The 27721-nt window shown below is 41.4% G+C and overlaps 4 protein-coding genes and 5 non-coding genes across 11 annotated transcripts; 3 read left to right on the top strand and 6 right to left on the bottom strand.

The window, feature by feature from the left end:
- Window positions 1-511: 511 nt before the first annotated feature.
- On the bottom strand, window positions 512-11822 carry ttll1 (tubulin tyrosine ligase-like family, member 1). Of its 2 annotated transcripts, XM_071502310.1 has the most exons (11): window positions 11305-11822; window positions 11036-11159; window positions 10240-10448; window positions 9912-10092; window positions 9419-9556; window positions 9073-9181; window positions 8461-8604; window positions 7764-7850; window positions 6533-6696; window positions 3445-3503; window positions 512-3330 (listed from the first exon to the last, which is right to left on the bottom strand). In XM_071502310.1, the coding sequence occupies exons 2-11, from the start codon at window positions 11146-11148 to the stop codon at window positions 3167-3169; spliced, it is 1368 nt and encodes a 455-aa protein (XP_071358411.1). In that variant the 5' UTR covers window positions 11149-11159; window positions 11305-11822; the 3' UTR covers window positions 512-3166. The 2 variants fall into 2 exon arrangements, with proteins under 2 accessions (XP_071358411.1, XP_071358412.1); XM_071502311.1 differs by having other exon boundaries at window positions 3190-3503; window positions 11305-11813.
- Window positions 3752-3838, top strand: trnay-gua (transfer RNA tyrosine (anticodon GUA)). Its single transcript is given in 2 exon segments — window positions 3752-3788; window positions 3803-3838. It is a non-coding gene; the product is annotated as a tRNA-Tyr (tRNA).
- trnay-gua (transfer RNA tyrosine (anticodon GUA)) lies at window positions 3994-4081 on the top strand. Its single transcript is given in 2 exon segments — window positions 3994-4030; window positions 4046-4081. It is a non-coding gene; the product is annotated as a tRNA-Tyr (tRNA).
- Window positions 5017-5103, bottom strand: trnay-gua (transfer RNA tyrosine (anticodon GUA)). Its single transcript is given in 2 exon segments — window positions 5017-5052; window positions 5067-5103. It is a non-coding gene; the product is annotated as a tRNA-Tyr (tRNA).
- trnay-gua (transfer RNA tyrosine (anticodon GUA)) lies at window positions 5649-5735 on the bottom strand. Its single transcript is given in 2 exon segments — window positions 5649-5684; window positions 5699-5735. It is a non-coding gene; the product is annotated as a tRNA-Tyr (tRNA).
- Window positions 6309-6395, bottom strand: trnay-gua (transfer RNA tyrosine (anticodon GUA)). The gene is given in 2 exon segments: window positions 6309-6344; window positions 6359-6395. It is a non-coding gene; the product is annotated as a tRNA-Tyr (tRNA).
- A 688-nt stretch (window positions 11823-12510) lies between the features above and the next one.
- Window positions 12511-15778, top strand: bik (BCL2 interacting killer). The gene is made up of 6 exons (XM_071502314.1): window positions 12511-12641; window positions 12734-12762; window positions 13829-13932; window positions 14190-14342; window positions 14444-14558; window positions 15130-15778. The coding sequence occupies exons 3-6, from the start codon at window positions 13838-13840 to the stop codon at window positions 15244-15246; spliced, it is 480 nt and encodes a 159-aa protein (XP_071358415.1). The 5' UTR covers window positions 12511-12641; window positions 12734-12762; window positions 13829-13837; the 3' UTR covers window positions 15247-15778.
- Window positions 15779-15781: 3 nt separating this feature from the next.
- Window positions 15782-18163, bottom strand: mcat (malonyl CoA:ACP acyltransferase (mitochondrial)). Its single transcript, XM_071502313.1, has 5 exons — window positions 17548-18163; window positions 16991-17078; window positions 16689-16906; window positions 16448-16585; window positions 15782-16192 (listed from the first exon to the last, which is right to left on the bottom strand). Exons 1-5 carry the CDS (start codon window positions 17995-17997, stop codon window positions 15920-15922), a joined length of 1167 nt encoding a protein of 388 aa, XP_071358414.1. The 5' UTR covers window positions 17998-18163; the 3' UTR covers window positions 15782-15919.
- Window positions 18164-18986: 823 nt separating this feature from the next.
- On the bottom strand, window positions 18987-27610 carry def6c (DEF6 guanine nucleotide exchange factor c). Of its 2 annotated transcripts, none has more exons than XM_071501871.1 (12): window positions 27103-27610; window positions 26274-26414; window positions 24657-24839; window positions 23607-23837; window positions 23384-23530; window positions 23141-23249; window positions 22137-22357; window positions 21897-22004; window positions 21460-21626; window positions 20609-20807; window positions 20434-20524; window positions 18987-19506 (listed from the first exon to the last, which is right to left on the bottom strand). In XM_071501871.1, exons 1-12 carry the CDS (start codon window positions 27196-27198, stop codon window positions 19295-19297), a joined length of 1905 nt encoding a protein of 634 aa, XP_071357972.1. In that variant the 5' UTR covers window positions 27199-27610; the 3' UTR covers window positions 18987-19294. The 2 variants fall into 2 exon arrangements, with proteins under 2 accessions (XP_071357972.1, XP_071357973.1); XM_071501872.1 differs by lacking the exon at window positions 27103-27610 and adding an exon at window positions 26684-26793.
- Between the last annotated feature and the right edge of the window lie 111 nt (window positions 27611-27721).

Here is a 27721-nt window from a genome sequence, read left to right on the forward strand (position 1 = left end):
TTTGACACAACTGCATTTCCGTTCCTGCCCTATTTAAGACCGATAAGCTTTATGTAAACTATTAAGAGGCGCGCCTGTCTGACGTCACATCCCTTGAAAACTTTTTTCCTTTGCTCACTTTATCCAGGGGCACCACGAATGGTTCCCAACAGGGGGTCTGAAGACCTCAGGGGGCCCTAGAGAGGTTTCTAGGGGTCATTAGTAAAGTGAGTATTATTGATTTCTCTTAAACTCCCAAACAGGATGTACTCATCAGAGAGTGAGCTAAGTGATGAGTTCTGGCATTGTGTATGTACCCCATCACCTTCAAATACCCTACGGTGTGCACACTGCAGACCACAAATGATGTTATCTTTTAATTATAGCACCAGCACTCTCTGCTGAGTGTTTGCTATATGTGGTTTTTATTGAAATATAAATAAAAAAAGTATAACCTAAAAGATAAAGGTTTTAAAATTAGATTCAGAGCCTTGGTTAAAGTTTTAAAAAATACCAATCTGTGGTGACCAAGTTCAGAAGTTCAGAGTTTATTTATGTCACAGGTCATAGAAAACATAGCAATCGTGGCATGTTTACCCAAACTAAACCGTTGTAAGATAGTGTGTTTCCCCATGCACAAATATATGATGATGAGCGTCTGCAAATACAAATTCAATGTCTGAGCGATGAATAAAGATCAATGAAGAATAAAGACTAAGAATAAAGAGAAAAACCATGTTTCTCCCTCTACTGCAAATATAGACACTTTCTTCACTCGTGCAGAGGCCATGAACTTATTCTGTAATCTGAACAGACACATATTTAATGCAGAGTTGTGTAATGCACACTCATAGATGGACACTAGTATATTTAAATCTCTAAGTCTTTTTTATCATTTGCCGTCTGAGAGGATGTGAGAACTGTCAACAATTTAGAAAGTGGTTCTGTCTTGTAAATGAGACTTAAACACTTCAAAACTGTTGTAAATAAACAAACTTTTACAAGTATTTTAAAGGGCCACTTCACCCAAATTTTTCTACTCGCCCCTGTTTTAAAATATAAAAATTTGTCAAGGCAGCACCAATATGGATATTTTATTGAAAGGAAGACAAAAATTAAAACCAGTTGAAATGCTGCATTTGTCATACAGAGAAATGTCATTACTTCAAAGCTAAAAACAGAGAAGCTCTTCACGTCATGTATATAACATAAGCTGCACAGTTTATAACCACAACAAAGAAAACCAGCAGTGGGAACCCAGCCTAATGTCAAAGCAGGTCCTTATTTCACATTTGTTAGATACGCTTCAGAATTTGTTCCATCTCTCAGTAAATTTGCTCTCGAGCACGTAAGGTTGTAAACGTCTCACTGCCCGACAATGACTAACACAGATCAGACAGTTTGGGGAATTTGGTTGGAGATCACAGATCAACACATGTATGACTTATTTCCCTTGTCCGGCCGTTCTTCTACATGTAGCAACAAGCTGCAAGACGAAGGAGGAAACAACGAGGTGGTGTTGGTGGTGAGGCGGTGTCAAACTTCCAAGGTCAAGAAGCGGTGCCATGCAGGGACCGACTTTACTGCCGTGGCAACAGCGAGAACATAGGAGCAGAGGTCATTTGCCTTTTGAAGGATTGACCTCTGATTAATCTACACTCCAGACAGATTAGATTCATCAAAGGCTATAGGGCCTCTATAGTGAAGCAACAAGAAACGGAAAAAACGTTACAGAGCAAATAAAGAGGCCTGTTACATAATCAGTGAAGAATTTTCCTTCCCTTTGTTATTTCAGAGCAAAATCAACAAGCATTAGTCATACAAAAGCAGCATTTAATTCCACAAACAAGTTTATACATCAGAACAGGCTTGAATGATACAGTTTCTGCATCGACGTTGTACTGTATGCGTTTGTAATATTCAAATAAGATGCCGTGTAAAAAGGAAAAATACATTATATAAACCATTTTACTGCTGGACAGAAAGTGAAAACTTGCCCATTTCTAATTTTTAATACTAATGTTGAAGACAAATAGCATAGTCCATCTGATTAGTAATATAATTTAGCTTGATTTTTTCTCTTGTTTTTATTCTCACCAGTTGACAGAATAAGCCCCTTTCTTTTAGAGCAAACTGATGATTAATCAAGATGAACAAAAACTTTATATTTCAGTCAACCAATAAAATATTTAATCAAAGTGTCACGATAAAGGGAAAACCGACATTTGAACAACTTAGTTTATGAAAAATCTCCCTAATCATTGCTTTAGTGATAAATTCTACATAAATTAAATGCTTAATATTCATGGTGAGTGGTGCAACTTAAAATACTGCAATTTACCCAGAAGAAAATAAAATATCACAATGATTCCCCCCTCCCCCCCCAATACTGTTCAGCTCCACATCATGAATTAAAAAGGTGACTGTTTATTCATCATCAGTGGTTCAATAATTCAGCAGCTGCAGGAAAGTTGCAGGAATATTGTTTAAGCTGGATTTGAAAATAAGTGAATAAAGTGATAAAGTGCAACAGGGTTCAGCACTGAATACAGTCAATCATAATGAAACCCCCCACGCATAAACATACTCATAATGAACGTATAAAAAAACATTATTACATTTAATTTAATGGCCATTATACATTTAGTTCTGTTAATTCAATCTATCTATCAACTGCCTATCAATAAATCATATCTTCATACCTTCTGTGTTTGTCAGATTTCTTGTCTCTCACTGTTTTTCCCATACATCTTTGTTTCCATACAGTTCATCTCACAGAGCTCCTGTGGCGGGTCCAGTTAAAATGTCGGTACTCAGTAATCATGCATAGTTCAGGTTGTTCATCCTTCTTTCTCACATTAGATTTTGTTCTGTCTTTTCTTTTTGTATTACTGCCATTTTCCCCATTTGTGCCTCCTTCTCTGTCCCCAGCTGTCAGATTACTCTTATATCAAAGGTCTATTGGGGTCATTCTTCCTTGTCTGTATAAAGAGCTTGGTTGCTGTTGTCGACAGATTTCAAGTAACACTGGGCTTTAGGAATAAACTTGACTTGACCTGACTCGCATACCAACGTAATTTCTACATTTCTGGTTACACATTCACACAAACAGCCTTTAAACTCTCCAAATATGACCCCATTGTTGGGTTCTCTCCCCTTCAGCGGCAGGGTTATTGCCCCCTGTGCCTCAGTCAGTGAAATGTGGAGAGAGAGAGAGAGAGAGAGAGAGAGAGAGAGAGAGAGAGAGAGAGAGAGAGAGAGAGAGAGACAGAACAGTCCTCCGTTGGACAGTTGGACTAAAAAAAGCCTGGTTGGTCCTTTTTTTTATCCCCTGTGCCTCACTGGTGGACCCTGTAATATTGTATAGGAAGTCATTAGGAGTCAGAAATATCCCTCACTTCCAGGTGGCAGCAGCAGGGCGGACGCCTGCACTCCCCTTGGTGCCCTTTGACCCCAGCGACTGACCTGAGCGGCTCCGGAGGTCACGCTCTGCATTCTCACTCTGCGCCTGCTCCTCGTCGTACCTGGTGACAGTGAGAAGGAGTGAGGGTCAGTGGAGTAATGCAGTAAAGAAAAACATGTGAGGGGCTTCCCGTTGGCCCCTCTGCTCGTCTTTACATGGAGCAACGAGGGGCTTAACTCAAACAACAGCCCCCTGGTAAGCACGAAGCACACATCACCCTCACAACAATGGGGCTCACAGTCAAAAGACCCCAGCATGCACTGTGCAGAGTGTCCTATACATAGGTGGCCTGCTCATCAAAGCTCCACCCCTTCGATAGCTCAGTTGGTAGAGCGGAGGACTGTAGTGGAAATACCAGGCATCCTTAGGTCGCTGGTTCAAATCCGGCTCGAAGGAGTCACTTTTGACTAAGCTAGAAGTGTAGCTCCAAGGAGGGAAACATCAGCTGCTCCACCTCTTCCTTATCTCACAGAGGATTACCCTCACTATTGTGTCCACCAAGGGTCTAAGTGTGACCCAGCTGTGGGTGGATTGTGAGGGGGGTGTCCACACCTTCGATAGCTCAGTTGGTAGAGCGGAGGACTGTAGTGGACAATACCAGGCATCCTTAGGTCGCTGGTTCAAATCCGGCTCGAAGGAGTCACTTTTAACAACATTCATGTTGCAGCAGCCACACACACAAGTCAGGGTGCTTTCAGAAGAGGCAGCTTGAAAGAAAAACTTAACGCGGTGAAATGGTGACTGGATGAGTGGAATTCAGCGTGTATTCAACACAGCAGCACACTGACAGACACTGAGAAGAATAACAAATGGGTAAGAGTTAACCTTCGCCAAACTCTGAACCTGAAAAGCTGAACGTAAGACAATATAAAAATATTTTCCTAATAAATATTTTATGAGAAAAACAACTTTTTAAAGCCACTTATCCGATAATTCACTGAGGTTTGCTGACCAAACAGGCATTGGTTGCTTATGAAAGAGAACAGGCAGAAGGGCAGATCCCCTTGTGCTAAACAGATGTTGAGCAGTTTGTTTTAACAGATGCTGCTTTTTCAAACTGGATTTATGCAGTGAGTCATGGATCTGTGCCATTGCCACAAAAGACCTCTTCTGCTACAACTGAGCCAAACATAACCAACATGTTTTCCATCCTCAGCAGCTATCGTCTCTGGTGCTGTGCTCCACACAATAGTCAATGCTCTTCTCTTTTTTTTGCCTCCATTCATTTAAAACTCATCCCTAAAGGCAGATTTAAACCAGAGACCTAAGGATATTATGGCCTATTATAGCCATAACAGTTCTCCACTCTATCAGCTGTGCTATCAAATGCAAACAAGAGGATAAAATTCACTTTAGGACCATCTTTACCCACAGTGTTAATCACCCTATAGTTGTAACCTAACAAAACATACCACAACATCAACATACAGAGAGAACCACATTCACATGTTAACCAGTCTGAGTCAGTTACAGTTTAGTTTTGCACTGTAGAGCAGAGCTAGTCTAACCTGTTACCAGCTTCAGTTTCACTATGTGTATGCAGCACACCATCAAGTCACTCAGTTAAAGGTCACTCCTTCGAGCCGGATTTGAACCAGCGACCTAAGGATGCCTGGTATTCACACTACAGTCCTCCGCTCTACCAACTGAGCTATCGAAGGTACAAATAGCAGGGAATTATTTCAGTAAAGTGGTGGATTGGCTCATGGTGCCCATTCCTGAAGCCAGGCTGCAAGCATAGCTACAAAAACCTCTGCTTCAAGCCAGATTTGGATCATTTACCAACTGAGTGTATATGCCATGTGGTAAAAAACATGTGTTGTTTAAGTCTCATGGTAAATGTAGGTCTGTAACAGTCCATTCTCACACCATTATTTCTCTCAGTAGTGAACAGTTAAGTCACTCCTGTTAGTCCGATTTGAACCAGTGACCTAAGGATATCTGTGATTACCACTATCCATTATCATCTTGAAAAATAAACACACAGTTTTGACCTGTTTTCCCTTCAGCATCTGTTGTATTGTAATATAACAAATAATATCATAGCATGTTTACGATAGCTGATCCACGAAACTGTAGGCAGCCGAGGACATCAGCAACATCAAGTTAACAACTTCTAGTTAGGGAAGTTTCACAAAGTAGAAAGTAGAGAGTCCTGGTTGAGGAGGAAACCACATTGTGGCTCCACACCTCAGTTAAAAGTGACTCCTTCGAGCCGGATTTGAACCAGCGACCTAAGGATGCCTGGTACTTCCACTACAGTCCTCCGCTCTACCAACTGAGCTATCGAAGGGCTATGTGCCAAACCCACAGACAAGTCGAAGCATCAATCTCTATGTAGTTTTAACAAGGATGACTGCAGATAAGTACAGTGAATTATGCTGGATCTTGGTGTAGCACAAGCACTGGTGGTCAGTGTACCACATCTACTTGCCCTTGAAAGGATATACATAGGAAAAAAGCACGACAGGTGCTGTAACTGCAGAGGAAAAGCTCATATTATATCTGTCCTCCAGGGACACTGATGATTTTTCTGCAGTTATATCAGCCTAGATTAAGATTACTTAAAAAGATCTGACTTAAAAAGATCTGTGGCAGTATTTTTCATGTATCTTGTGAAGCAGTAACAGACAATAAAGTGTAAAGTATTGATTCTTTTGTGAATATAATGAACAAAAAAAGTTGCCGTATATACGTCCTGCTTGTCAGCTACTCTTAGAAGCTAACAAACAACATCAAGGTAAAGTTTTCAGTGAAACATGTCTGTTGCTCGCAGTCCTGGTTAATTAGTTACAGTTCAAACGTGTACAGTCAAACAGTTCAGCTGCTGTTGGACAGTATCTTCCACAGCACAGTTAAAAGTGACTCCTTCGAGCCGGATTTGAACCAGCGACCTAAGGATACCTGGTAATTCCACTACAGTCCTCCGCTCTACCAACTGAGCTATCGAAGGGCCTGGGGGTTACCATGGATACTTGACACCCTCAGCTCAGTAACTGTCAAACTTTCACTTTTGAGTGCTATTCTTAGCTCCTGGCTCCCTTAGCTGACTGTGTCTGAATGTGACTGATAGGTTTCAGCGTCACTCACAGAACTTGATAGTTGCCCAGTGCCTCTCTGGGTGGGCTGCGGTTCCAGCGGCAGTCTGGGATGTCCCCATTGGGTGTGACGATGTTGAGGGTGTCGTTGATGAGGTTGTACTTGAGGATGCGGTCGTTAGCTGTGCTGGAGGTCAGTGAGGGGGAGGCATTGACCTGAGGAGCACAGAGGTGCAGGAAATCACATTTACATTTGAAGGTGGGTGTTTTGCATTAAAAACACACAGAGATCCAGTTTATTCTAAACAGTAATCAGGTTCACAGAAACTGGGCAGAGCAAAAGTATTGTACTGTGGGATCCAAACAGGCATGAGCACATTGTTTAATTTCCTCCCATCCCCCAACAGAGGTTCTCATCAGGCAGGAAATGTAGCTGCTAATGTGCTATAACAGCTGTGCTCATACACACACATTCAGAGAAGAACACTAAATACACACTGGAAAACTTACATGGGTGCCCAAAGAGAGATGAAGCAATTATTCTGATAACAAAACACACACACTTCCTTGAGCGGATTATACAACCACAAAGACTTCTATTGCTCTGCATTAGCCTTTATGAGAGTTGGCTACGTGCATACATGCCTTCATAACTACTGTAAGGTCAAACCAAAACAGAGCAAGTAGCAGGAATAATGAATAAAAGATTTGTGGCACAGGTTTTTATCGCTCTGTCACTGAGGAGCGTTAATGCCCTACAACCAACTTAACGTCGACCAAAATAGATCAGATCGGTGTCTGTGAACAGAAATAGTTGAGACCTAGCCTGGAAACCCAGCAATTCATTGTGCGGCTGTCAAAATGAGCGCAGCAAAAGATGACAGCTACACAACAAGCACAATATTCAGACTGTAAAAAAGACACAATGCGACGATGACAAAGGTGTCATTGTTTTCCAGCTGGAATATAAGTGTATATAGAAACGCCTCCAGCACACATTTGAAAACAGAGAGGCACACATCCAAATATACACACACACAAAGATCAACCTCAAGGGCATTTAAAGTTGCTCAACAATCAAAGGAAAAGAACGTGGAGTCACTGTGCAGGCATGTTGAGCATCTCTGGGCTTGGTAAAATATGTAACTGTTGTCTTCAGGAACTAGGCAAAGAAAAACATTTTTTTTTTTTAAACAGCATAGTTTAATCTTTAGTCGATAAAATCCTCTTTATGTGAGTATGTAGGTGTGTTTGTACGTAATAACTCCTGTTAAACTACTCACCTCGATAAGCCATGGCTTCAGCTTGTCATCAATAATGATGTCATACCCGTAACATTCAAAGCAGTGCTTGTCATTGTTCATCACAGGCTGGGAGACATAAGGAAGAGGAATGGACCAATTAGCGATTCAGATATGTTGGAAACTTTTTAATGCATCAGAGAGTGATTCAGCTCGGAAGGATATTAGCAAATAGCAAAGTAAAAATATACCGGTGGACGTAACTATTAGCACACAGCAGCCTGTGTATCGAGGCCTTAGAAGGGAAGTGGATCAGATCACTAAGTAGAAAAGGGAAGTGTGCATTAAGCTGAGTGCACTGTTGTTGTTAAAACAAAAAGGCGTCACCACACTGATGTAGTTTTACAGCTGTGCGTTTTAAAGCGTGAGCCTGCCTGTTGCACCACCACTTTTAAAAGTATCCCAACAGGAACAACAGTGTGGTTTAATGTACATTTTATATCGGCATCACTGTTTTAAGCTGACGTTTTGGATATACATGGTTTTCACAGGACATATGGTGAAGATACACAACATATCCAGCGTGTTTAAGTCCCATAATCTGGTTAAATTTATCAAAGTTCTTGTATTTCTATGATGTCAATCACCACGTAAGAGGAACTGTCACATACTTTGCACATATCATTTTGGAGTAAAAAAAAAAAAAAAAAAAAAAAACTTGATCGTCACGTCTACTTACAGCCACAGCTTTCAGGGACTGCACCACTATCCAGTGGATCTGGTCAAACAGTCGGCTGGTCACCTCCTTTCCTCTGGTACTCTCTAGGTACAAACGGAGGTTACTGACCGTCCACTTGCCTCCATGGACGTGGTTGTAGTCATCCTGCGTTAAAGGCACACACTCTAACTAGGTACTGGAACTTTTGTATGGAGTTCTGATGCAAAAAAGACTTACACATTGATTTTGAGAGGAACATTGTTACCCGAAATTCATCAGTCAGTGTCTTTGGATCTAATTCAGCAGAAGTTATATGTGTTTTGTGAAACTATACATTTAGCCTGCTACAATTTAAAAGGCACAGTCCACCAATTATACACAACTTTTGACCAAGGAACTAATAGTTAGGATATTGTGTCCTCTGATTCTGAGATCCCTAACTTTATGGAAGTGCAATATTCGATTAGTGGAATACTCCTTTAACATCCAATATAACCCATTTACTTTTACTAAACACTAATTTAGAACACTACATTCTTATAACAATGGTATCATATATATTATATGATATATATTATATTCTGTGCACATTATGTGGTCGTTCTAGCCATGGCCGACATGATACAGACTTACCCCATGTTTTTGAATGGCCACATTAGTGAGATGAACAAACATGTTATCCAGCTCACTGGTACTGGGAGTGTATTTCACTGTGCAGAACCGACAGAAGCCCAGCTTGTACCTGAGAGTCAAACACCAGAGAGAGCTCGATAAACAACTTCAGTCACATCAGCGAGAGTCGTACTGGCTGTGAAAAAGATTTAAAGAATATTCTAACACACTGCTATCACTGATTAATTACCAAAACCTTCCCCTAGTGAATAATTGGAGAAAAACCTGTGTAATAGTTTAACTACAGCTGAATTCTGTGCCGTAATACGCAGACATTTATTGAATTATGCTAGCAGATAGGGCTTACATGTAGCACTTCAGAGGCCGATAGGTGGTCACCAAGACATAAAGACGCAGGTCAAACTTCTTCCCTCCTATCAGCAGAGGATTGTCAATGTACAGGGAGATGACATATGCTTCCTTACCACTAGAGGCTGCTACAAACCTGGGGCAAAAAAAGCAAGACACCAAACATCAGTCAACCACAATGAAGCTGATGTTTTACAAGAACAATCGTTGTCAGTTTTGGATGGAAATCAAATACTTAAAGGGCAGATTATACATGTTTTTATGTTCAAAGGATTTGCCTTCCTCCTCCTTTTGGGTCATTTATTGAGAAGTGATCATTAACCAATTTACTCTGGGGGGGACTACTTCACCAAACAAGTTGAGAATAGAGCAACAACAGGTGCTTTTTGGTTTGTTTTTACATAAAATAGAAAGAAAAAAAGAGGAAATACAAAAAAATCTATGTACAGTGCAGCTTCATGGGAAGGTTTCAGTGGCTGTGGTTAACTCACGTGGAGGTGCGGCTGTCTCTGGACCACTTTTTAATCTGGGACAGTTTGTTGATGAGGAAGATGCCTTTGCCCTGGGCCTTCCCACAGGGCTTCATGATCCAGGTGCTGGACGGATTCTTACGAAACTCCTCCACAAACAAATTATAATCGGCCGGGAGCATGAACGTCACTGGGACAAAATCTGCACAAAACATGGAGAAAACAGAAAAACAAATTCAACTTTGTCAAACATGTGTCTATAGGAGGAAAAAAGAAGGGAGATAAAAAGGGCAGATAAATATGTGTGCATTTCTACACTCATCCCTCCCCTCGGTGCTCTAATCGATACCTAGATAAATGTATTTTCCGTTCTCATCCTTCTCTGCCAGTGGGCTGCTTTCCTTCTCCAGCTCCTTGCGGTAGCGTTTGATGTTCTTGATCATCAGGTCCTTCCTGGTCAGCTCATAGTGGTTGGGGAAGTGGTTAACCATCTGGTCATCTGACAGGCGGTAGCCGGTGTCCACACTGAACACGTTCCTGATGGTCTGGATGCTCATCCTGCATGAGGGTACAAATATTATGACACTCTGGACCCTAGAAATAAGCTTGTTGATATAATTATTACTCATTAATTGACATAGACAGGAATATCATGCACCTTACTTTTAATTCACTTCATTTCAGAGCCATACATTGCACCCCTCAGATTTATCTTGTGATCCTTTGGAAGTGGCCTGAATTCTAGTTTGGAAACCACTAGGCTAAGCTACCTGAGTATGCAGAGTATAAAGTAGTCCAAACTGGTACGTCTTCACCTCACATCACTATTAACAACCTAATCGTGTAATATAATATAATATAATATATAATATGATAATATATAATAATATATCGCTGTGGCCAATTTTCTGCAGAACAGGTATTTGTACTTGATACTTAAGGTACATTTAGCAGATTTGTGAGGAGGATTGTGAATGCAGCCTTTACTTTTATGGAGCACTTTGACATTGTGATACTGGTGCAAAGAGTACTTCTTCCACCACTGCCTACATACTGTATGTATTCATATATACATGTATATGTTGCCTGCATCAAATAGTGTCCGAGGAGTAAATATGCAAGTGCAGTGTAGATGGAAAACCTACCAGTAGAAATTCCAGTCCTCGTTTTCTGTGACTTGTATCCATTCCCTTTTCTCAAAGTTGTTGATGAGCACCGATTTTTCAATATCTGTCACCCACTTCACCTTACCGGCCATGGTGCCTCCCACTAGGGTGGAGCACAATACAACAGGTAAAAGCAAACAGGACTACAGATAAAACAATGCAGAGTAAATAGGGGGGGACGGATGCATGCTGTTACTGTGCACCGGAGCATTTCGCATCGCCTCCGTGGTTTCTACCTAGTCACCTACCTGCAAATCAATGTCAGGAAACAGCCAGTCATCAGCATCAGCTAGCCGGGCTGGCTCGGTTGTTAGCGGGCTGCTGAGTCCTCCCCGGAGTGCTGCAGAGGCTGGGCGGACATCACCCAGTCAGTGATGCAATCTCATCAGACTGTTGTTACTGAACTCACAGCCAAGCACAGCGGCGGGGCGGTTCGTTAGCATCGCCGTTAGCAAACCATTTCTCCCGTGTTAGCATTCTTTATTGCTAACAAGCTACATTTATTGATCCAGGCGTCGTGAAGCTGGACAGTGACGACAAGCCCACCGCGGCCGAACCGCTCTTCACAATAAAAGTCTCTGTTATTAATTATATTACATATGTATACGCGATAACCTCACTGTGCGATTTAATTTCAATTTCTAGGAAAACATGATATAGAAAAAAGTGTCAAAAACATTCAACGATACCGTCGTCGGCTTGGCTTTTCTGGGAATATTACCTAGCAACGGAGGACGCAATGATGTCATTAAAAGGCGTCATTAGCACAGGGAGCCAGCAGGGATCAGTATTGAACAGCCTGTGTCATTTATTGCAAAGATGTTACAGCCATGCAATGCCTGTTAAAGTTGGTACTTCATTTATGTTGGAGAAAACTATTGAATAATTAGATTTTGTCGCGTATATAGATGTAGATGTTTAAAGATTAAGCCCCAGAGTGAACAAATGTTTGCAAAATCAATGTATGGAGGACAGAAATACTCTAAACCTTTTTTCTTGACTTCTTCCTCGCTTTTAGCTAACTTAAACAAAAAAAGACAATTTCTTTAAATACCAAACAGCACATTTAGCCATTTTGGATCGGTTTGGTATAAAGTATACACACAAGATACACTGCTTAATAAATACCATGTAAAACTTATGAAACAGTGAAAGAACCAAGGCAACTGCATTACTGTTATGATATAAAAGAATAAAGCACTTGCTCATCAGTATTATATAATAAAAAAATTGAAGACATAAGGGAGTGACGGTATCACAAATAGATTAGATATACTATGATGAAAATAAAATTGGTTAGGGATGCAATAAAAATTGATTTATGCATCTGATATTTTTCTAGCAGTCAAAAGGGATTACTACTTTTACAGCTAAATTGAATCTTTTTTTTTTTTTTTTAATCTATCAATTTTCTATAGCAAAATTAAACTGCATCTTCTGTTTTGGAAGTGATGTCACTTTACTTGACGACATGTGACGCATCATCTAGTCGCTCCTCAGTGGTCGCCGACAGCAGCAGGTAAAGGGCGTGGCCTATCACACTGGTGGCAGTTACCTGAGAGCAGCAAGATTAAAGGACGCTGCTGTAAGTACAGGAAAATACCTTATGATTATTCCTTTATTTTGATATATCCAGTATATTAAAAAAAAAAAAAAATGTCTTTGAATCTATTACAGGGCGGCGTCCATTTTAATCTCCAAAAAAGGTAGGTTTTTACCTTCTTTTTTTATTTTACACCCACCTGTTTACTGTCAGGGCGGGAGCGTTCACATTAAGATTAACATCTAACACGATTCTCTTCCAACATGATACAATATACTGGTTAATTATTAATCAAGTTTGTAATTCCTAATTAATTTCAGATGACTTAATGAGTAATCTAATGTGTGATCTTCAGAACGACCTTTGTTTGTTTTGGGTGAGAGGGATGACCTCACCTCTTTGTTATGACAATATGGCAAACTACTACAGACACGGTTTATGCTCAAAAACTGTCCTCTGAGTATCATTTTGTGGCCTTGTGTATGATTATATTATCAAGGTTCCCACATTTATGGTTATATTTGGTGGTATTTTGTATTTTAAATGGTCTTAAACAAAAGATTTATCCAGATTACAGCCGGATTTGTAAATATACAAACATTTACTGCCTATGAGCAGATTCGGCGATGTTTTATTTCTTCTTGGTGAGAGTAAAAAGGCAGTTTGCTGGATTTGAGTTATGGAAATGGAACATTTGCATTCAGGCACACGATTGCCAACACAACAGGAACTGACCTGAGGACAGGTGCACGTAGGAGGCTGCAAACATGTTGAAGGCCTGACTGTTAGGGAAAGCCAGAAAATAACAAGTCATATGTAAGCGTATAATGAGAAAGGTAGATGAGATGTACAGTTTTCTGTGTAAACTAGTCCTAAACATGATTTTCATTTGGGAGCGAGAACACTTTTGTTGCAGTATACAGTAGGAGGTGGACTAGCATCGTTGGACTGAATCCAACAGATGTTATCTCCTCAAACCTAGAAGAGCCTGTTTTATCTACCTGGATTTTTTTTTTTTTACCCAGTCACACAGCCACCACCCATCCTGGTAACATGACCCCATATTTACACAGCCTGTTTATGACCGTTGGGAGTCATGCAAGGATAACACACAGACACTGTCAAACCACGGAGCCATTATCTGCCCTGCATGGATAATAAAGCTCTGGGTACTTTTATTTCACATATACCAATATGAATAATTTGCATATTGCTGGTTCTCCTCTCAGTAAACAAAGATGGTGGAACAAACAAGACAGCCAAGGCGCGTCGTCTCTCTCCAGGCTGGACCTGGCGAGGTGGACACTGGCATCCCGTTCGACATCAACCGCAGGTACAGCAAAGGTCCTTTGCCACACTAGTGTGACTGTTAACAACAACAACAACAACACACGATTCAGACAGACTGAGGCTCAGGCAACAGACTATGTGGGATCAGTTGTACCAAAAATAAACACTAACAAAAAAAAAAAGGTTTTTGTTTGGAGGATCGCAGATGGATTTTATTTTGTGACACAATATGATAAATCCAACAAGAAAAATGTAAAAATCGAAGTAGCTGAATAAAACCTCTGCCTGCTCCTGCTTTAGAATCGATGACAGGACTGCACGTGTTTTTGCCCACCAATTGGCTGTGATTGGAGACCAGCTGGACCGGGAGTGGACCAGCACACAGCTAAACAGGCTACCGACTCCTCTACACATGCTGAGACCCGTTCAGACGCTGACCAGGACCATCTATCGGTAAAAAATCTGAAGACAAAAAAAAAAAAAGATTTTTTCATGATATTCCACTCATCCGATCTTTACGTGATTGGCTGTAACCTGGTGTTGTTCTGTCCCAGGGATATCCACAGACGGTTATGGGAATTCCAGGGTCTCTCTGCTGCACTGAAGACCTGGATAGCGAGCACTGCGCCTGGGCAGGGGATCTTTAGAGCTGAGGCCTGGACAGCCTGGGTAACACTGGTTTTCTGTGGCATTATACATGTGTCTCAATTGACTGTTTGCTAGGCCCCACCACTCCAATCGGGTGCGATTAAACCATTGCAGAAGAAGAAAGGGTGCAACTTAAGATGACATTTTTGAAAAGGCAGGAAGTATTATTTGTTTTTTGTGATCCACTGTGATGTACAATTACGCTTGTAAGCTTGAACTGTTATCTTTAAATTGATATTGTTTTAAAAATAAAAAATAAATCAAAATGTTATTCACTTTAACATAGAACACCATATCTGTACAATTAGCACGTGGTTATATTTATTATGTATTTTCAAATGCCTAAGACACTGATTATCACTCTTATTAGACGCCCACGCAGCCTGTATTAGCACGTGGAGAGATCCAAAACACGACATGCTTAGTCATTGGTGCTAAGCTATGATCAGACAGCATAATTTAGATGCATGAAAAACATCTTTCCTGTGCACAAAATGTCCCATTTGCTCAGAATTGAGACACAAGTAATTCCATGTTTTTTTTGACGTTGAACATGTGGTTCAAGCTTGACTCACTGCGCTTCATTTCACAGGTGTCCAGTTTTAAACCGATAACCTGCACTGGCTGGACCAGAGGGGCCCTAGTGACTGTGGCACTGGTGGCTGCAGTCACCCTGTTTGGCGCACTATGGAAGGAATCGAAAGCCTAAAGGGCCATGAGCAGGTCTTTTTGGCCATTATACATTTGACAAAAAAAAAAAAAAAATTGTTTGCAAGCGAGTGACAATTATTGCTAACTGATTTATTTCTGCTGTTTACTTTGACTTCTCTTTTTATACTGTTTTAATGAGCTGTATTGAAGCTGGGACTGAAGACTGTGAACAACTTATAGGGCAACAAAACTGGAAACAAGTTAAAAAAAAAAAAAAAAAACACTGTAAAACTTATCAGGGCCTGTGGATATTATTTAAATCAGTTTTACACCCTTGCCTAAGGAGTTGGTCTGCATACTGTAGCAGTGACATGTTGGTTCACAGTTGTCAAAAAGCACGTTTCCACGACTGGACTGTTGCTGGCCTGCAGTCTTTTGTGTCCTGATTTAGTTTCTTACTGGTTTAAGAGGCCAACATTTTTTACAGATGATATGTAGCCTGGGTTAATGTTCAATGAAGGGAGCTGGACTTTCTGTTGCAGACTTGAAACTGCTTTTCATGTGATGCAAATAAAATTCGTGACGACAAACTGTTGCAGTCTCGTGAATAAAAAAAGATTCGATTTAATTACACAGTAATACACAAACAAAACCCGAAGAAGCAACCACAGGAGCTCGCAGGTCTAACGCGCCTTGTGTCCTTTGCTTTCGTCCGATCCACCTCTGCAGGATCAGTCTTCGTAAGCGGTGACTGGCACCTGTGTGTATGTTTTGAAGGCCTTCCTGTTGCACATCTGAAGCGTGGCACCGAGCTGCTTCCCCGGGCCCACCTCGTAGGTGTGAGGGAACTTCTCTCCCTGCGTCCTCTCGTAGATCTCGTGCATAGTTTGCTCCCACTTCACGGGCGACACCAGCTGCTTCACCAGCTGCCTGCGCACATGGCTCTCGTTCATGTAACGTTTGCCATCAACGTTGGAGTACACGTTGATCTCGGGGCGCCGCACCTGAACAGGAGGAACATAAGTCATCGTAAATAGCAGGAGGAGTAGATAAATTACTTCTGTCTTAAAGGTGAATTAGCACATTTTTACAGTAGGTATTTACTATTGTTTGACCATATTAAAAATAAATATGTTCTTTTAACCATTGAACCATGTATGCATGTTGAGAGGGTGGGGTTGAGTAAAGGGTGGAGTTGCATGTATGAGAATAAATAAGACCATGAAGGGGTGAAGTGGCTTAAAGCCAGTCGGACTGACCTCCACCTGCCTGAGGACCTCTCTGAGGGGTTCTTTGGCCGACGCCATCAGCTCAGTGTGAAAAGCTCCGCTGACCGGGAGAAGCTTGGTCCTCATGAACTCCAGGCGTCTTGAGTTCTGCTTGAGGAAATCCAGAGCCTGGGGAGACAACACAGCTCTGAGGACAGAGAAATCACAGGAGAAGCCCAGAGACAAGTCCCACCTATAACTGGCGGTTGCAGCTTTGGTATATGCTGCCTACCTGTTGGTGTCCTGCGATGACCCTGCCGTCAGGGAACAGGTAGTTGGCCACAGAGCACACCGGCTCCTCAAGCCCCAGACTCTTGCAGTGCTCTCTGGCTTGCAGACACGCATACCTGTAGTGAGCCTGACGCCTCCCGATGACCGACAGCATCCCGCTGGGAGCCAGCTCCGACGCTTTCTGCATGGCCTCTGCACGCACCTTCACCACATACAGGGCTACAACAACACAGCAATAATCAGTACCGACCGACACTGCTGTGTCTCCCACTGAGCTCCAGCTGTGGACATATGTCAGGTTACCTTCTGCAAAGTTCATGGCACCGGCGAACACCAGAGCAGCAAACTCTCCAACGCTGAAACCTGCAGCGGCAACACACGTCTCAACGGCCTGTAGGTTGACAATTGGTTGTTTAAGTAATTCATTAAGCAAAAAATGACAAATGTTATCTGGCTCCAGATCCTGAAATGTTACCTTTTGCTGCTTTCCTTAGTTTTTTTTTTTTTTTGAACATTTTTGGGTTTTGAACAGTTGGTCAGACAGATACAATCATGGGCAAAAAAATATATATTTTCCAATATTTTACAGACTGAACGTTTAATTAAAAAAAATAATAATTAAAAAAAATCATGAATTGATTAATTAATTCATAAAATAAAATTAGTTGCAGCCTTAAAGGGTCATGCCACATAAATACCTTTGAATGACTTATTTGCAATTGAGTATTTTTATATTGTGGTATTCCCATGTTTTAGTTAAATAAAAGGGTCTAAATACCTCTTTCAACACTAATTATCGCGTTATTATTAAGGTGCAATACCCTGTTATCACAGTAATCACAGGGTTATCTGACAGCTACCTTGGGGTTTTCCCGGCTCAGCCTCTCCACCGCAGCCAGGGAGGTGACGAACACCGCCGGCTGACAGTGCACCGTCTTCATCAGCTCCTCCTCGGGCCCCTGCAGGCACAGAGACAGCAGGTCGTACCCGAGGATCTTCTGTGCAACCGCAAACATTTCCTTAACGTTAGGGTACTTTAATAGTCCTCTACCCATGCCCACAAACTGGCTGCCCTGCCCGGGGAAGAGGAACACGGAGCGGTCGCTGGGGTCCTTCCGGCGCCTCAAGCTCCGTTCCCCCGCCGCGGCCGGCTCGCTGTCCGGGAGGAGAGCGGAGGTTTCGGGCGGAGGATGCTGGGTTGTATCCGGGGGGCCGCGCTGGCTGGAGGACAGTCTCCGGCTCAGAGGCGCCAGAGACCTGACCTTCCCTCTGGAGGCTGCTGTCATGCTGCCAAGCACCGATGCCAACATGGCGTCTTCCTCACCTAGTGATGTCTTCACAGGTTAAAACAAACCCATATCTGACCGGATAAACTGCGATTAATTAACCAGAAACAGCCTTTCTACAACCTGCATGGCACAGTCCTGGGGGCCACCATGCTGTTTGTAGTAGGCACTTATTTTGTTTTCTTTCCGGGTTCATTTCTAGGCTCTTATCTGCTACAGCGCCACCATCAGCTCAGAATGAGCCATGATTTTATTGATAAAGTTATTTATACACAAATGTAACTTTACCCCATAATAAATGTTGTTTTTTTTTTCACTTAGCATATAATATTTAGACCTTTAGAAAATTAACAAGATAAGCAGAACATAATCAATACATACAAATGTATTTATTTATAAAATATATTAAAATAAAATGCCACACCTTTGCTAATCCCAGCTTCTAAAAATTTATACTGGATTTTTAAGGCTGGTACTGATATTGATATTTGAGAGTTTAAAAAAAAAAAGTAATAACAACAGTATATATGAGCTAAAATTATTTTTGAAAAATTCTGGGTCATAAATATAATGATGACACTGTTTCTCTATAACCTTAACATTATCTTTGATATTTCTGTTGTGCAATCTCTTGTTACTCATCTGCTTCATACCCACTGATAACAATATCAATGATGAGCTGATGTTAGCAGATACACTTCTCTGCTAATTTATTGGTTGGGCTGCACCGCTCAGTATTTTGTATCATCCAAGCTCATCTTCAACCTTGCGTTGTATGTCAAACATTAAAAGTAAAGGAAAATACCTAAAGATAAAAGTCAACCAAAAAAGGGTTTAAGACCTCACTTCTGTGCAATGTTGTTTTCATCTGCGTGTTTTAACCTTTTTACTTGGACACAGTCATTACACACATAACTTCCTGTGGTTTCGATCATCAGATTACAGCAGAGAACTTGCAAGAGGGGGCTAACATTAACAGAGACAGCTGTAGAGAGAGGCTGTAGCAATTCAAATGACAAGTATCACAAAATGAAGTTTTATTATTCACCGAGAAACCTTATTATACAAAACTGTAAATCTCTGTTGATCTGAGTCAAATGTATTTTCATTCAATCCTGCATTGTTCTCCACCTTAGTGTGCTGAATATAAATAGAATACAATGCATTTTGCAGGTTTTCTATGCATTATTGTAAATCACATTTCTTCTTGCACTCTCCGCTCTCCACTCTCAATCTTACACACAAATGAAGAATTTCTGTCATCATTTTTTTAAACTCGTACATTAGAAAACTTGTTCCCTTTAACTGTCGACGTGGTTCATCACATTTGTCCGTTGGGTTTTCCCTGCGATTCGTCTGATCTGTCTGAGAGGTGGGCGGCCTCCATCTGCTCCTCCAGTCTCTGGTTGTCCCCCGGCGTCTGGCTGTTCTGATTGGTTCGTATCTTCAATTTAGAGATGAACTCGTTACTTGCCAGGGCTCCTTCCTTTTTTGGACACATCTGTTTTGTTGATAAGCGATGTTCCAAACGCTCTACAAAAAAAAAAAAAAAAAAAAAAAAAAGAAAGAAAAATTCCACAATTGACTCAAAGTCAGGCTTCGTAACAGCAAAATAAACATTTATCCCAAAGAGATTATGCTATTGTCCTATTTTAGGAGTTAGGTCATAGACAAAGATAATGATGTTATTCATTTTTGGAGCAGGTCCAAACCCAGGAATAAAGATGTGGTGTGTTTTCTCATGTGTTACTGTAGTAAAAGTTACTGTAGGAATTAATTTAGGAAACCAGTCTGTCTCAAGCTGTATATCTCATTATCTCTTGTGTTTTTATGTAAAGTAATGAACCATAGTACAAACAAATTTCCCCTTTGGAACAATTTACTTTGCTTTACTTTACTCACACTTGTCTGTCACTACATTTTTAGGAATATTGGGATCCAGTTGCTCAATTAAAGATTCTACACGTTTCCATTACTAAAATAACACATTTAGAGGATTATGCACCAGTGTGCACTCTGTGTTTCTACTTTTTTGTTTCAAAGTCATCATAAATACAAATGTAGTGAAAGTTTTATTGTGCAAAATGCTGAATTATTACAGTCAGAAAATACATCTAAAGATTAAAGTAAGTCGCATTAGATTTTATTTTTCTACATGAGAATAGATAATTTCTGAGAAAATAAATTATTAACTTTAAAATATTGTAATTTCAAATAAAAGATAGTGGTACCAGAACCTCCTCGTTGTCTTGATGTTCTAATCTGTGTTGTATTTTTAATTATTTCTGGAAGTCCAATTATTTTTTAGCAGTTTAATTCTTTCCTCTATTTTACTGTTTAGCACGTTGTAACTCCAATTAAAAGGTGCTATATAAATAAAGTTATTAATATTAATATTAATATTATCATAACCCCTGGAGCAGTTAGAGATTCTTGCTCCAGACAAGGAGCGTACTGCACCTCCAGGAGTGATGGGCGTCATCAGGCGGTTCAGCTGGACGTTCCAGTGCCGCACATGTTGACAGGCATTCCTCAGCTTCTCCTGAACCTCCTGGGATGAGAGGATACAGCAGCAGCTGCTTGTGAGTGTTTTTATGATATTAAACATCACTGATCCAACCTGCCTCTTACTCACCTCCAGGCGCTGGTGGCTCCTCTGGCGAGACGCCTGCAGATCCTGGAGCTCCTGAGAGGCCGAGTGGAGGGCTGAGGGGGTGTCCTCGCCTGCACTGACGTCTGAGGCCTCTTTTATGGAGCTGAGGCTCTGCAGGGCCTTCTGCTGCTCCTGCAGGAGCTGGCACTGCTTCTTCTTCTCCTCTTCAGCCTGCCGCAACCTGGAGAAAAGGAGAAAGGAATGAAGAAAGAGCAGAAATTAAGCTACTGAAAATGTCTGTGTAGTTTGGTTCGGTTCAGAGCAGAGGTTTAGAGACACGAGGCAAAAATACCCTGGGAGGTAACCGGGACATGTGCATGCTGATGTTCCAGAAACAATGGGAAGTTAGTTAATGGAGTTTGGCTGCCGATTTGACCCATTTACCCGCAGAGTTAGAAGCTGCACCAGCAGCAGCTGTGATGTTAATGGAGGGAATTGAAATGCTTCAAAACCCTCAGTGCATCAAACACACAGACATGATGCAGATATTTTTAGATTCAGAGTGACTTTCGAGGATGTCATTATCTTCAATATGCATTGCAAATAAACCTCTATAAATCCACTTAGAAATCATAGAAAATAAAACACACACCAGAAGCTTTCTTCAGTATCAAAGTAATAAATAAAAGTTATAAAAATTATACATTATACCTCCTGTTTATATCTCCAGAGCATTATTATCCCATAATACAAGTAAGGCAAATAATAAAACAGGCTCCTTTAATATTCTTATATTCTCAGTTTTGTCTGAGAGGAGGCTCACTGTGTTAGACACTAAATTAGCCCTGGTTTAAAGCACAGAGGGGAATACTCTGGGAGCGTATGTTTCTGACCTCTGCAGCTCCTGCCCGGCTCTCTCCTCCTCCAGCTGAGCCTGGATCTCCATGTTGAGAGCAGCCTCCAGTTTCTGCTGCGTCAGCTCCAACTCCTGGATCCTCTTCTTCTGCTGCTCAGCCTCCTTTTCCTTCTCCTGCATCTCTGCCTGCATGCTGTCTCTCAACTGGGCCGCACACACACACACACACACACACACACACACACACACACACACACAGCAGCTGAGTGGAAAGAACTGACCTATTCCTGAATCACCTTTTCCAGGAATGTCGTAACCATTTCTCCACCACTAAAAATCACTAAAGGTTAAATCTGACTTTTATAATGCCAATGTGTTCCTGCTGTTTTCAGAGATCAAAGCCAATGGGATGGACTCTAAATCCCATTTCAGAAGAACTGTAAATAAATCTTGTCATCTGGCAAACCTTCTTACCATCTCAGCCTCTTTCAACTGTCTTTCAAGCTCCATCTGCACCTCCCTCTGTTTCCTCCTCTCCCTCTCCTCTGCTTCCCTTCGTCTAGTCTCCAACTCCCGTGCATGCTGTGAAACACAGATAAATGCCACATAACGCTCACACACATTCATTATTGTGTCTTTAGCGAGGTTTAAAAGTGAGCTTGACATCGTGATCACGTAAAAATGTCCCTCCACTGATCCCGTCCTCTCTCTTACCTGGATGATGCTTTCAATCTCCAGATCCTGCCTGTCTTTCTCTTTCTCCATCTTCTCCATCTCTTGGGTATTCGAGTCGTCTGATTGGCTGCTGCAGCTGCTGCGGGCGCTCCGGCTGCGCTCCCGTTGGCTGTGTTTGCGCTGGACCCGTCTCTTCAGTTTGAGTTCGTGGTGAAGGGAGGACTTGCCCTCGCCCTGGAGACGGAGGGCTGTCTGAATGGCTGGAGAGATGACACACACACACACACACACACACACACACACACACACAAAGATCTTAATGTAAATTCTAATAAAGAAAATGAGCAGTGATCATTATGTTCAACATAACTAAAACAGGTCAGGCCACTCCTGCTAACCCTATGCTCCTTTCTGGCTAACTGATTGCTCTTGTAACCTCAGAGGACCTGACATATTGCATGTTGTGTGATAATTTTCATTATCAATGAATCTGCTGATTATTTTCTGAATCAATCGATCACTTGTTTAGTCTGAGAAGCAACATAAAGCACTGAAAGACATCTACAATTTCCAAAAGCAATCTCTTTAAATTGCTTGATTTATCGAAGTAACACTTTAAAACCAAAAAAATCATTTACTGTCATGTATGATACAAATAAAGCTCCAAATCCTCACATTTGAGAAGCTGGAACCAACAACTATTTGGCATTTTCGCTTGAAACATGACTGAAGCAATTTACCGATTACCAAAATAGTCACCAATTAAATCCATACAACTAACTGATTGAACTGGCTAATCTTCGCAGCTCTTCAGACAATGTAGACAGACTTCAGACAGTTTTCTTCATCAGTAACTGAACGCATCAAAAAAAAACAGTGACACCCAAAGAACAGTCCAAAAAAAATCCTGACAGAAATGAAAAAAATACTTAAAATACTTGGTTTATGACGAGCACAACACGGCAGCGACCACACACATCATAAATCGGCGTCATTAATTTGTGATTTTGTCCTTGCGTTTCCACTTGTACACACCAACACACCTTGAATCCACTCCACCTTCTGTCTCTGGTCAGACGCGCTCATCTCATAGGTTTTATTGTGGGTTTTCACACAGAACAGACAGCGCTTCCCCTCCCTGTCTGGAAGAGGCTACAGCAGAGAGCGGAGACAGTCAGACTCAGGTGTGGTACGTCATAGAAAGCTGGTTCAGTTGATGGTTGGTTAACGGTGAGGAGGTGAAGATGTTTTCCTCCTACCAAAGCTTTAAATATTTCCTCACCCACCTCTGTGACACAGCTTTTATCCAGCTGGATCTCTCCCTTCTTGTCTTTCAGGTCCTCGCTGATGTAGTACGCCATGGAGAAGGGCTTCAGCACAAACCAGCGCTCAGTCCAGTTCCTACGCATGTGCCCCTTTTTCCACATATAACCCTGAAAACAGTGGTCAGGTTTAAAATGACCAAAAAAAATAAAAAAAATAGCAGATGCACTGGAATAAAACACTCACCCTCTTCAGGACATTGTGGTACATCTCCAGAAAGACCTCGTCCAAAGCCAGACTGAAGGCCTCGGCACTGGTGACCCTCAGCAGGTAGCCTGCACCCATGTGCTCCAGGAATGTCCATACAGACATACCTTCCTCCTGCAAGGTTGCATTCTGGGATATTAAGTCCTCCAAGGGCTTCCCATCCCACTCCTCACTCATGGCTGTGGAGATTTTCTTGAGGAGATACTCCACCTAAGACCATTCAGATATTAGAGTAAGCCTTAATCTTTACACAAGAGCTGCAGGGATATCCGCTGATACAGATAATACACTGACATATTGGATTAGTATATCGCTGTAATATACCTTAACAGGGGACAGCTACTGTCCTGATAGTACAAAAGCAGTTTATTTTCGTCTCTGTCTACAGGAAACCAAAAGCATTATGGAGGAAGTGCAGGAAGGAAGAGCCTCATTAACTTACTTACTTGCACTGCCGTGAAAAAATGTAAAATGGTCTGAGTTTGTTGGGACACAAGCTGGGTTTATATAGAAACTAATATTTCTTTCTAGCAATAAACCGATCCCAGTGAAAGTGCCTCATGTCACTGCATTAAAACCTGTGGTGTTGCCCTGTTTTCCAGTGTGATTTGCTCCTCTGTTCATCTTTATTTGTCCACTCAATGTTAACGAAGACATGTTTGCAGTTATTGCATGTTTCATATGGATTTGTGACCCTTCTCTCTCCCAATGCACGATTTGTCTGAATGATCAAGAGTCTTCTTAGCCAGCCCTTAGTCGATTCAGGGCTCACTGAGATCCTTCAAATAAAGTCACTCTCAACATTGAGTGTTGGTACAAATTCCTGTTGTTATTTTTTTGACCATTTTATGCCTTTATTTGACACAGACAATGCAGGGAGAGAGTCGGCCTGGAGGCGAACCATGGGGCCTTGAGCAGCGACCTGATGGCCGAATTGTTAGGGCGCGTGTTCTTCCCTAACAATTCGGCCATCAGGTCGACAACAAATTCCTGTTCAACGCGCTAAAACTCCCCTGTCTCATCATTTACCTCCTCTGGTATCATCACCAGCGGGTAGCGGTCCTCAGAAAGGAGGTTGAATAAACAGAAGAGCTTGAAACAGTCTCTCTCTGATAGCAGCGCCCCCTGTGGTAACCCCTTGAAGTTCTTCTTCATGGTCATCATCCAGCACAGGTCGTCGAACTTCTCCTTGTCGAACATCCCCTCTTTGACCTGAAAAGGCAGAAAAAGACCCGTAATGATTGAAACTTTATTGAACTGTTATCAAAAGTTTCCGTTTTAATTATAGGGTGTAATAGGTCAGTCAACCACAGAGATTATATCTTTCTCATTCACTCATTCACTGAGTTTTAACTTTAACCATTACGAGTATTTCATCCTCCACAAGCAGCTCCGCTTCTGAGAAACATTTGTGGAACAAAATATTCAAACATTTCTTGTAAGAACAAGCCGATAAAGCTCAAACATCAATGAATGATAGATGCAGAGTACATCTCAGTATTTTCAAACCAGTATAAGTCATGTAAAGGCTGGGGTACATTAGAGGAGGACAGAGGAACTTAAAGGATGAGGCTGGTGATATTCTATGTTTTTGTTATTGTTAACAACTCACAGGAAACACCTTGGTCCTGAAGATGTAAATCTTTAATAACTGGTCACAAAAATATACTTAATAAGTTAAAATACTTTCCTGAAACAGCTGAGCACTGTAGTTTTAAGCAAATGGTTTTCAAACAGGGGAAAATAGTTAATTTGTTGGGGACTATTTTCAGCAGTGGATTGACGCAAATGTGATACAGCAGCAGGATTGTGTAGGATGGACTGACTCATAGTAAACTAGCTGTGTTCATGGTACTAAAGAAACATGTTACTCAGTCTAACAAAGAGGCTTATTTATATGTTTTTTAAAAAATAGTTTTAGTTTCGACGACAGTGGAGCTCTATGGCATGTAGGAATAAGATGTATCAGTGGTTTTGGTAATTAGAGCCCCATCCATGCCAATATTATCATCAGATACGTTACTATCACAGATATATCAATATTCACACGTAGTATGTGAACCCTTAATTTCCTAATTCATGTTTTCATATGTTTTTTGTCTTTGTGTTGTGATTTAACTATAATTAAGGCGATACATATATAATTTACATTATTTATTATAAATGTAACTTTCAGTTTTTTGTTAACTTAAGTGACAGTAACTGTCATTTTTGGCCATAAATCTGCTATTCAACAGTAAAATAGTCTTCCTCTGCAGATATCTTTGCAACAAATTCTTTAACAACCATACTGGAGGGATGCTCAACTTCAAGGATCCACGATCCTCGTGTCTTTAACCCAAGATCCCCAGATAAAATAATAATGCTAAACAGGGGGCCTCAAAAGTAAAGTTACCAGTTACCAGTAATAATAATTTTTTTTTATATAGAGAGCTTTAATTTAGTCAAAAATTCTTTATATGAAAAATAATATAAAAGCATCCTAAACTAAAACACAACACAAATACAAAGTACCACGGAATATAAAACATCAAGGAGCAGTTTATCTACCACTAATTTACAACATACAGACTTGTAAAGTGCATCCAGATAACTGCTATCAGAAATAAAAGGGGCACTTATAGGTGATTTTAACGGTCGTATTACCTTATCCAGTATATATTTGTTGAGGTAGGGCATGTAGCCATGATTAGACACCGGCCCATCATCATCGTCCTGGAAGTGCTCCTCCAGAGCCACAGGGTCGTGTGGGATGTTCAGCACCGTGTACAGGTTGTGGGAAAGCACCTGAGGAAGAAACACAGACATATAGACATAGATATATATAGTAGTTATGATCTCACTTAAAATGTAGAAAGGTCAGCACATAGTCTGAGTCCTCTGTGCACTTTCTTCATATATCCACACACACACAAGTTCAGACAGCTGGTCCTCAGTGACTGAGCATGTCAGGACAGCTTTCTGCCAGTTCCCTGGATTCTTCTCTGCTGTGGGGGCTCGGCCAGGCATGTAGGAACGGGACAGAAAGCAACATGACAGACAAAAATAACACTCACCGTGGGGGAAAATGGCAAAATAAAGTCTCTGCCTCTTGCTGTGTTGAAGCCCTGACAGTGTTGGTGTTATGTCTCTTGGTCACAGGGGAAAATCTGGACTTTGAGCTCGAAGCTCAAACACAGGCTCACACCTCACCTCCACTCTGTGTTTGTTAAAGTGTTTGTTGAAAGAAAACTGGGAGCTTTTTCAAATATTTGGACTCCTTTGTGAGCTTGTAAGGCGTTTGTGTGTTCACTGTCTCCTAGATTACAACGTCAAATGAACATTTCACAACATATAAAGAGAACTGTAGAGACTGGTGAGTTCAGGTTTGTTTCAGGCACAAACAAATACAGTCAGTCTGTCTCTGTACTGTCCAGTTCACGGCCCTCGGTCTCAGTTTCCTGATCTTAAAACGACCACAGTCATCCCTGCTTACCTTTAACTGCGATTTGGAGACTTTCCCACACTTCTCCACGTCCAGAGATGTGAACGCGTACCAGATGGACTTGAGGAGCTCGGCTTTCAGGTCCATTTTTGGAGACCTCGTCGTGCGCAAAAAGAACTACATTTCCAAGCGCAGCGCAGCGGCTTTTACGCAACGGCGAGGGTGAGAATTGCCAAATAAAATATGGGGCAGAGCACAGACCGCTGTTCAAACTGCAAGGGACCAAAATGAGTCAGATGTAGGGCAGACTTAAAGAGGCGGAGAGTCGAGATAAAGTCCCACACGGTCCTCGACAGTAGAGGTTTACTGGACTCATATTTTAAACAACGAAATTTCGACCAATCCAAGCTGCATTTCTAAGATCTGAGACGTATCCGGACAGTAGCTTGCGGGGGGGGGGGGGGGGGGGGGGGATTTCTGAATTCCTCAAAGAGCTCCAAGCCAAAATCCTAAATCAAATGAATGGTATCCGTGTTGTTATCAGATGCAGGAGGCTTGCAGAGGGTTTGGGGACACACCCATTGTGTTGAGAGGGCTTCAAGCCATATTTATTTTAGCTGCTTCAAAATCTGAAAGTGCAAGGACAATATACTACATACAGCATTTTCAT

This window comes from Trachinotus anak, unplaced genomic scaffold, assembly GCF_046630095.1.
Source record: "Trachinotus anak isolate AG129_WGS33_773 ecotype Australia unplaced genomic scaffold, CSIRO_AGI_Tana_v1 ptg000018l, whole genome shotgun sequence".
Taxonomy (NCBI): domain Eukaryota; kingdom Metazoa; phylum Chordata; class Actinopteri; order Carangiformes; family Carangidae; genus Trachinotus; species Trachinotus anak.